This window comes from Primulina tabacum, chromosome 9 (assembly GCF_025594145.1).
Source record: "Primulina tabacum isolate GXHZ01 chromosome 9, ASM2559414v2, whole genome shotgun sequence".
Taxonomy (NCBI): Eukaryota; Viridiplantae; Streptophyta; class Magnoliopsida; order Lamiales; family Gesneriaceae; genus Primulina; species Primulina tabacum.
In genome coordinates, this window is record NC_134558.1 from 20205826 (window position 1) to 20216040 (window position 10215).

Below are 10215 nucleotides of genomic sequence, written 5' to 3' on the forward strand. Positions count from 1 at the left end.
TTTAAATCTAAGTTCTCTAATCATGTAACATATCCTAATTCATTTTATCAATTAAAGCATATATACTCAAAAAGCTAGTATACATGTGACATAAACATATTATTCATGTAATCATGCAGGTAACATCATATAATACATCATATAAAGCATGTAAACTTACAGATTGAGGCTTGACAACTGACCTTTCCGGCGCTGATAGTGGCACAACCCTTTACAGAACCTTTGCTCTGATTCCAACTGAAACGTCTCCTATTCATTTTGCTTAAAAAGTACTAGCAACACTGAAAATAACAGTGAAAATACTTTTACGTAAAAATAACCTTTTCATGACATGCATAAACTGCAAACCTAAACATTTTCATGAACATTTTTATATCATCCTCAACATATTCATATACATATTTTCATCAACATATACGTATTCCTTTTTCCTTTAGTTGAATTCAGATCGTTAATTGTTACTTTCGTGTTTGTCTACGTATTGGTCGATGGATCCATCTACATGTAACCATAGTACTGGGCGGCGGGGACATCAACGACACTCTCACACGTCAACTGAGCCTTGGCCTTACGTATTATCATCGTATCCGTATCGTCGGGCTCCCACTGGGACCTTCACCCTCACGATATCTCAAACATATCATCGTATTAGTCACAATTACTTCACTTCCTTTAAAGTTTCGTATTATCACCACTTTATAAAATTTAAACATGCATATAACGTTTTTCTTTTAAACTAAGCATGCAACATGTCTTTTAAATGTCCATATTAAATCATAAAAATCCATAAACATGTAAAAATTATAATTTAACATATAAAAATTCATAAAAATTTGAAATAATCATATTAGAATATAAAACAGCATTCAGGACACTGCCATGACGTTTACAAATTTCTAGGTGTAAAATTACTGTTTTACCCCTGAACATAAAATTTCACATTTTGGACTTTTTCATAATTTCATGGACTCTAACATGTCCCAAATAATTATTTAAGCTTAAATTAAATTTCTCAAAATTTTATTTAGCTTAAATACTAGGCTTTTTAATTTATCTTTAATTATTCGTTTTTAATGCGTTTTAATCCCGAATAATTTCAAAATTTAATATAAAATTCCTAAATTCAAAACTTAGACTTTTTATATTATTTTAGCCATCATGAACCCCGACTCGACCCCCGTGAGACGTGTTTCGATTAATTTGTTCATTTAAAACCCTAACTTGACCCATAAAAGTTAGCCCCGAGCCATGGTCCGATTTTCACGAGCCACCCTCCAACCATGCTGGACCAAACCCTGACCAACCCCTCTGGGCACTCTCCTGGACCCTGGGAACCCATGGACTCGACCCCAGCCACAGAAACCGAAGCCCCAACTCCAGCTCTTGCATGGCCGAGAACCCCTTATGACAAGGACCCTTGTTTGTGCGCCTAGGACCTTACCCACCGAGCCAGCCCATGAAACATCACTTCAAGCACCCTCCTAGGACCCTAACCCCTTGACCTAGCCCAGCCCGATCCCCCTGGCCAAGTCCCTGACTTCCTGCAAGTCTGCGCAACCAACGCGTGATGCTCGCTTCTTCTCGACTCCTCCCAGACCCTGGTGTACGAGTCCTAGCGTGGCTAGGACTCTTCCCTTGACTCAACCACAACCATTGCTAGCCCTGGTCCCAAGCCAAGACAAAGCCAAGCCCCCATGATCAAAATCGAACCTCTCAAAACACCATGACAGCAACCTGGTCCCAGCTTCCATTTTTTTTTCATGTTGTGCAACCTATGGGTGGTGTTCTTAAGACCTTACTAGTGTAAAAGCATGCTTGTTCAATCCCTAACTCATGGCAATCCCTTTTTCATCATACAAACATGATTTTGAAACAAAAACAAAGCTTTAAAAATTCATGTTCATGTAAAAACGAGAATAAATAATAACTTCATTTGTTTTTCATACAAAACTTGATTAAATTCATATTATGGTGTGATAGATATTTGAAGGAAAGAAATATGTATGCCATTGCATTTATAACGCACGAAAATCCGTTGACGATGCGAAGAACGGCGACAAGAACCCTAGGCTGAGTTTCCCTTGAAATTTTCGAACTTTATCTTGAATATTTAGGTGTGAGTGTCGTGTAAGATGGTGGTGGGGAGAGTTTGAATTGTAAAAAGGGTGGTGGGCATGCGATGTGTAGGTTATGGGGTCAAAATTACATATTAAATAGTTAATAAAGTACTAACCAAGTTTAGGCCCATTAAATTTGTTAATTAGTCTCATTAGTGCTTAATTAAAATATTGAAAATAATTTTGTTTAAATAAGTTTGTGAATTTATTAGCCGGGTTGCCAAAATGTTTGTATTTTTGTTGAAAAACCAACACCGATAAAATTTACGTCCCGGAGTATAAAATTACCTTTGAAATAGCATCAATCATATTTTAAATAATTAAAAACAATCATTTAATAAATACATTTTCTATTTTTTCAGCCATCGGTCTCCGTTCCTCGATCGCAACTCGAATAACCCTTAAAAATACCTTTTTAATGCATGTAAGTATAAAACTACTAAAACGTCATGTAAACATGTCACATAATTAATTAAGCAATTAAAATAAATTAATTAACCATTTTTCATATTTCTTAGATTTGCATGCAGTTGAATTACGTCGTCTTAATTTTGGACCTTATAGAAGACATATAGATCAGTTTGTATATGGAATTATTCTGGAACAAGATTCAACTGCTCTGATACCACTTGATAGGTTCGGTTAAGGGTGAGAGAGTGTTTGGAAGGGGGGTTGAATAATCACTCACAATTTTCAAAACCTTTTCGAACTGATACTCGAGAATCTTGTAAGTCAATATCAATCAGTTAACAAATAGTTGTGCGGAAATAAACTGACCGATAGATATAATAAAAAATGAAATAATAAGACACATGATTTTATGGATGTTTGAAAATTTCAAACACTCCTACGTCATCCCTTCTATCTCAAGGATATGATATACACTAAAAGACTTTGATCGATACAAACACTTGTACAGACCCACTTTAGTGTTGGACTTTACAATGCCAAGCTGAAACTCTTAGTTACAAACTATTTTTCAAAACTCAATAGAACTGAATAAATATAACACAACTGATCTCTTCTAGATCGAGTAATACAGTTTGTGTTGAAAGCTTGAATTAAAGCCTAGCAGCTATGAATGTATACAATAAGCGTGAGCTTTTCTGTTTACAAAAATTTCAGCAGAGTAACTGAATAGATTTTGAGTGCTCAAGAATTCAGATGTTCAATGATTCAGTAGTTCGAGAGTTCTCTTCAATTGCTCTTCTCTGCTATTTATAGGCTTCCCTCCAACGGTAATATTAATTACAATTTGAACCTTTCTATCCATTGCATGCCACATCAACATTCTTCTGATAGTCGTACACTGCAGCTTTCTGTAATCCGACGATCCCACTACTTGTTGTAGTCAGCTTTTGTCAGTTGAATGTCTTAACTAATGACGTGTATAGTTGAGGGATCAGCTGATTGAATGTAGTTGAGAAGTTCACAACTATTTGTAGTAACTGATCAGTTCCAACTGATCAGTCAGTTGTTTGCGTAGTTCAGTTGCTGGTTCAGTTGCCTTTGAGAGCCTGCGTGTTTTTCTTCAGTTAATGGGAACATGTTTTAGATTAGTTATCATTCTTTTTATATCAGTTAGACACACAGTTTGTCAAACATCCGAAATTCAGTTTCCAACATGATGAGAGTTGGTTGTGACTGATGATATATGTATAAGATGATATGATTGGAGATATCGTGATAGAAAAGGCCCGAGAGGGAGCCCGTTTACGGGAGAAGGCTCCAGAGGGAGCCTTACGATCGTATTTTCATTGACATGATATGATGATACGATAGGCCGAGGATCAGTTTACGGGTAAAATTGTCGCCGATGTCCCCACCGCTCGATACCATGGTTATACGTAGATGTATCCATCGAATAGAGCTGATACAAGTCACAACTAATGAAATGAATTCAATAAAAGAAAATGTATACGTATATGATTATATGATGAGACATGTTTTGACATGTTATGCTATTATACAACATGTTTACGTTAATGCTTGTGGAATGTATGTTGATTACAGTATTTTTCACTGTTGCATGTTATGTATATGTACTTGCTATTAATGTTACAGGTATTCTGAGTCTTTAGACTCACTAGGTGTGAATGATGCATGTGAGAATTTTGATCAAGAGACTGGAGGTGATGATGACTGAATGGACGGAGATGGTGGCGCATGTTAACCCGATGACCTTGTATTCTTTCGCAAGAATATGATTTTATGATAATACATTTAAACAGTTTTTTAAATGGTTGATAATTTTATTTTTTCGAGGGTTTTGACAGATTTTAATATGCTTGAGGTTTTATATTTTTAAACGGCAATTGTTTAGGTTGATTGCTCTTTTTATAATTTTAACTGTAGTTATTTTATTCAGCAGTGTGTTGATTTTACAAATGCATATTTCGAATTTTATGTATTTATGTGTGCATGGTTTCGGCCATTGCAAAAAAAAAATGTTCAGTACAATTTTAAAATAAGAAGACGTTACACTAAGGTGGTGATCCGATTTGTAAAGAAAAATATTCTTGCAAGATTTGGCACACCTAGAGCCATTATTAGCGATGAGAGAACACATTTTTGTAATCATCATTTTGAATCTCTTTTGGCCAAGTATGTGGTCACTCACAAGGTGACAACACCTTATCATCCTCAAACTAGTGGTCAACTAGAAGTGTCAAATATGGAGATTAAGAAAATTCTTGAGCCAGCAAATTGGTTAATGCATTGTGGGAATATAGAACAATATTCATCAAATGATCATTAATCTGTATGAATGAACATCTTCATGTCCTTACCAATGAAACATACGTTTACATCACATATGCTAATCTCAAGTTCAAGCGAGCTTTATCCTAATTTTAGAAGGCTGATTCGACTAGAAACATGTTTAGAATATACGGTATACTTTCTAAGGAATTTCATGATCTTACGTTCAGAGACAAACCTCATAGTACAATTTGCATATTCAATGAATTTATCTATGCAGCTTGCATGAATATACAGACAAAATAAATGTCACAATTGGATAAAATCATAAAATATTATTAAATTAAATATTGTTTTTACATAAAAATCATAAAACCTTAGCCACAAGTTGGCTCGCTGGACACCTACTCTAACAATATGAACTTGTTCCTCTCTACGTGTGCCTTAGGGCTCAAGGAGTTGATTTCATCTTGAAGGCCGGGCATCATGGCTCATCTAGTGTGCCATTTGAGTATTCATCCCCTGCAATTCCAAAACTTCCATTTGATACACGGCTGACGTTAATGTTTGCTGGCTGAGCGGAAAGAGGGCTTCCTTGTGTCTGCCGGATCTGTGAAGCTGCAGTACTTCTTGTTGCCTTGAGCCGAGCCTTCCTACCCTGTCGTCAAGTGATTGAAGAGTCATGGGTAACACAGTCTGCCAAGTAATGTAACTGATGACATGCTGTATCAATTGCCACAGTGGACAAGAGAACTAGAGGACAAAGTTCATGTTGCCTTTTAAAAAATGAAGGGGTGGTCAAGTGGTACGAAAATTTGCAGTTCAGGCTGTGACTTGTTACAACCTGTAGAAAAATGATTGCAATTTCTGTGCGTATGTGTGGGAGTGGGGTGCTTGGGATATTATCAAAACTAACGGTTTCAAATTAATTAAGGGTGAAAACGAATTCTATCATGCTCAAGGAGAGTGCAGCTATAATTTAGCATGGTTGGAAAGAATGTTTTAACCTTGCCCATGCACTTCTCTAAGTGTGGCGCAAATCTTCCAGCCATAATAGACCTCCCACAGTTCATGCAGTCGAATATTTCATTTGCAATTGGAGGGTGAGTTTGCCCAAATATATCAACAACATATTTTCCATTGGCTTCGCCGCTATGACTTGGATCAGACGCCCTTGCTCGTGCTTCGGCAGACAACCTTAATTCTTCTTCCTTTAGGTCCGACTTACGATCAAGTCCTAGTCTGGCAATACGGTGCGACTCCGATGCAACATCAATGATGATGGAATCAAGAAGGTCTCGGAAAACGTCAGAGCACAACTGCAAATCAAACCAAATAACAAGAAAATCCCAATCATGCTCATTATAGTAAACAAAAACCACAAGAAAGGCACCTCATCAAACCTAGATATAATTACTAAAGAATGAAACAACTGACATTCAATCTTAACCACACACTTGAGGCATCTATGAAATTGTTAATCATAAAAATCAAAGGATGTAGCTAAGGAAACAGGTCAAGTGGTATACTGATTCTAAAGTTGGGAATGCATGGCAAAAACAGAGGCCAAAAAGCAATTCTCTTGGATCAAAGTACAACTTGAGATAACTGATAAAATTAAAATTATATGGAGAAGATTAGCAAGGCTTCTATTCTAGGATAACATGCGCAAATGATCAACATTTTCACCTTATTCATTTTAAAAAATTAGTAACCGTAGATGGACAAAAAACAGAAACAGTTCATCTTTGTAAACAAAAGTCTGGCACCTAATAAGGGCAAAAATAACATCTTATGCTTTGATGGGAGGAGATAAAGATCCACGAAATGTGGACATAGGAAAGATAAGATATTTTGACCCCACAAACACCTTAATTCTATTAAACTACAATAATGACTTCAGAGTTGATTACCTCAGAGGTAGAAGAAACATCATTCTCTTTCAGCAAAGACATGGATAAAACAACTGAACCACGATGCTTATTACGGTTATGCCCTCCTCGAACACAATCAACCGAGGTAAAATTACTGTGCGAAGCCAACTGCCAATTAAAAAATTCAAAAACAAAAAACGATTCAAACTTCTTCCCCAATCTTTTAATTCCGATTCCAAATAAGCATAAACCATACTATACAATAAATTTCAAGGGTAAATTGACATTTAGATAGTCCGATGTAATTGGAAAAACGAACTTGCTGACCCAAAATAGAATCACGAGAGGATCTCTACACAAGAGCAAGTATACAACCAAAAAAAAATAATCAAGCGGCAGAAGAGAAAAAATCGGCATTCAGAACAAGGCATAACCGTAATAACACAATTTGAATCAAGTAAATTTGAGCATAATCTACCGAATTTGATGCAAAAACAGAGAGATCCATAATCTGATATTCATTAGTTAAAACCCAATCCAAACCAGTAAAATACGGAAACGGAAAACAAATCCAGTGACAGGGAAACGAAATGATAAAGCCAAGAGTTACCTGCAGAAAGTTCACAGCGAGAGCAGTTTCGATCAGTGAAAATTTGAGATTCACTCGAGCGTCCTCGTCAGTCGCACGATTTATCTATAGAGAAGGACCAAATGCGCTTTTAGGCAAATTTGCGATCTCGGGAACCAAATCCCATAAGTGAATTTTTTAGAACTCAAGAGGGTGAGTTTCTAAAATGTGCGGGAAAAAAATAAAAAAAATGTTTAATTTAAGATTCACTACGTTAAGTATGAAAAATAAAAAAACTAACTAAATTTGATTTAACTTTTTTGTTGAATTTCAATTTTAAATATTAAATATTTGATTGAATAATATTTTTAGATTTCAAAAAATCTGAAAGCACATAATATTTTCTTGATAGTAAAAAAAAAAAACTAATATTTATACATTTTTTAAAAAAAATTTGTATCTTTATGTGTTCATTGTTCGTTCACTTGATATATTAAAATTATAGTAAAACCAAGAACGTTTTTGCATGCACCAATAAATTAGGTTTATGTTTTTTTAAAAAAATAAAAATTTAGTGTTATTATAATATTTTTTAACATTAACCAACTCTTATAAGTTTAAAAAAAAATTGAATTTTAAAAAATTTTCTGATATATAAACTAATTAAACTGTTATTTATGTAGGATAACTTTTTATTATTTTTGTAATTTATGGTGTTCTAGAGATTACACGATCATTTTATAATTATATATGATTTGGGTGATGATTCATAATTTATAAAACGATGGTGCGCATATATAGTTCGACGATGCATATTCATTTTTTTATATATATGAGAATAAAAACCATTATAATAGTAGATTTTTGAAAATTATTTCGTCAGTTTTTACTTCGACTTGATCGATTAAAAAAACGAGTTTCACTTAAATTTTTAAGTGATATTTTATTTCGAAATATTTATTTAATAAAGTAAAAACTCTTCCCCCGTTATCTCGAGCACTAAGTGTAATTCCAATTAGGACTCACACATTTTCTTCCCTGCAGATCGATGTACACCTTCCCCATCATGTATTGTTAGAAATCGGTTTTCTTATGTTCAAAACGCAGCGAAAATTTTAATTTGACATTCAAATAACGTATTTGGACATTCGTATGGTTTGAACAATAATTTTCATTCATAGGGGGTTTATGAATATAACTTGAGTGATTAAATCACTTATCACCAACTATTCCAGGATTGACGTAAATAGCTCTTGAAGTATTCCCTGCTAACGATATTTTTTAATCATTTCTTCAATATTCAATCAAGTCCATGACCAAAATTTCTGTTACTCCTCTAAATTGCACTAGAAAATTTAGAAGAAATTTAATGTTGATATAAAAAAACAAAACAAAACAACAGCTCGAACCCTAAAATATTTTTGGAGTTGGCCGAAAATTTGAAAGAATTTGAGAGTAAATTTTCGAAAATAATAATTTGTGGAGGCTAGGGTTTGTTGCCTTTTAAAACATGAGTCCTTAAGTTAGTTTTCTTAATTAAAGGTTTAGGGCTCCATGATTAAATAAAATGCTAATGGGCTTAGTTATTTAATTTGACTAGGCCAATTAATTTAATAAATTAATATTTCAAATTCTATGAAAAACTTTAATTAATTAGCATGTTGGACTTATACTTCTACAAGCCTATTAGACACGCTCTCATTATATTTAATTTAATCTTTTGTTAACTCAACCTTTGAGTTTGATATTTTAAACTATCAATTTTCCATAAATTCAACTCCTTGAATTTAATCTCTCCAAATTTAATTATCATATTTCAACTCTTTGAATTTATTACCTTATGATTTTACATAAAATAAACTCTTTGAATTTATTATCTCAAAGGGAAAAAAAATATCCAGTACTTGTGTGACCCTCAATGGTTCAGAGATACAACTAGCCGTGGGTTCACAACTCCTTGTGATTTAGGACATTTTCCTTTATCTGTGCCAACCCTAATTTTCCTTTCTCAAGTACTAACATTTGATCATGAGAATGTCAGAAATAATTTTCTTATTAAACCCATTGAATCTGGAAAGAACGCCTAGAAGAATCGCCTCATGATTCCCTAGGTATCACCGATAGTGCCTGCAAGAACCAATTAGTTATGATTAACGTACAGTAAGGTCCCTTCATCTCATATATCCCGATCGAATCTGCAAACATTGGTTCATCGAGGGTTGCATATTAGATTCGGTAGTTATGTGATATATTCATGAAATATTCCGTAAAGGCCCGAAAATCCTTGCTTGAAAATTTGCGGAAAATTTAAAATTTTTCTTTTAAATAAATAAAATTGCCTCATTCATAACTGAACTGATAAAATGTTTAACATTCAAAATAGCAGCGGAAGAAATTATTACTTGCCAAAATAACAAGTTAAAGTATTCAACAACTGATAAAATATTTGAGCATCAAAAATAAAATGGCAAGTGCTGAAACTGAGGTCCTCGGGTCCTACTACTGCCGACTCGAGCCTGCTCACTGGTCCCCGTCCTCGGTCCTGACATCATCAGCACCTACAACAATCAAGTCTAGTGAGTCTAAAGACTCAACATGCATATATCGTAAATAGCAAGTAAATAAATAAATAATAAGCTTGCATGCAAGTGAAAATATCATGTCATGAGGCATAACGTAAAAATGTCGTGTCATGATTAATTATAATACGTGCATAACTGAACTGAAAATCATAGTGAAAATGTTTGCTCCTTGGAGCCCTGTACTGAAATAGCCTGTAATAATTTTCTGGTGAGATTATGGTCTACGCATGTGGTCCCTGAACTGAACTGACCGGTAACTGGCGACCGGGGCTATAACTGGCGACAGGACTTAGTAATGCTCTCATAATCGGTAACTGACGACCGGACCAGTAACTGGCGACCGGATTTAATCATGATAGTAAAGTGACCACAAG

General features: G+C 34.5%; 1 protein-coding gene across 3 annotated transcripts; it reads right to left on the bottom strand.

The window, feature by feature from the left end:
- Positions 1-5189: 5189 nt before the first annotated feature.
- LOC142556449 (SAGA-associated factor 11-like) lies at positions 5190-7441 on the bottom strand. 3 transcript variants are annotated; one of them, XM_075667913.1, is made up of 4 exons: positions 7302-7441; positions 6731-6859; positions 5825-6136; positions 5190-5475 (listed from the first exon to the last, which is right to left on the bottom strand). In XM_075667913.1, the coding sequence occupies exons 2-4, from the start codon at positions 6770-6772 to the stop codon at positions 5302-5304; spliced, it is 528 nt and encodes a 175-aa protein (XP_075524028.1). In that variant the 5' UTR covers positions 6773-6859; positions 7302-7441; the 3' UTR covers positions 5190-5301. The 3 variants fall into 3 exon arrangements, with proteins under 3 accessions (XP_075524028.1, XP_075524029.1, XP_075524027.1); XM_075667914.1 differs by having other exon boundaries at positions 7317-7436; XM_075667912.1 differs by lacking the exon at positions 7302-7441 and adding an exon at positions 7170-7294.
- Between the last annotated feature and the right edge of the window lie 2774 nt (positions 7442-10215).

Bases quoted from the DNA above. Each gene is read 5' to 3' on its own strand.
- LOC142556449 (XM_075667912.1), bottom strand. From the start codon at position 7,199: ATGGATCTCTCTGTTTTTGCATCAAATTCG. The intron at 6,860-7,169 runs GTAGATTATGCT...TTTAATTGGCAG, and splicing joins CTGTTTTTGCATCAAATTCG to TTGGCTTCGCACAGTAATTT. The intron at 6,137-6,730 runs GTAATCAACTCT...TTTGATTTGCAG, and splicing joins ATGTTTCTTCTACCTCTGAG to TTGTGCTCTGACGTTTTCCG.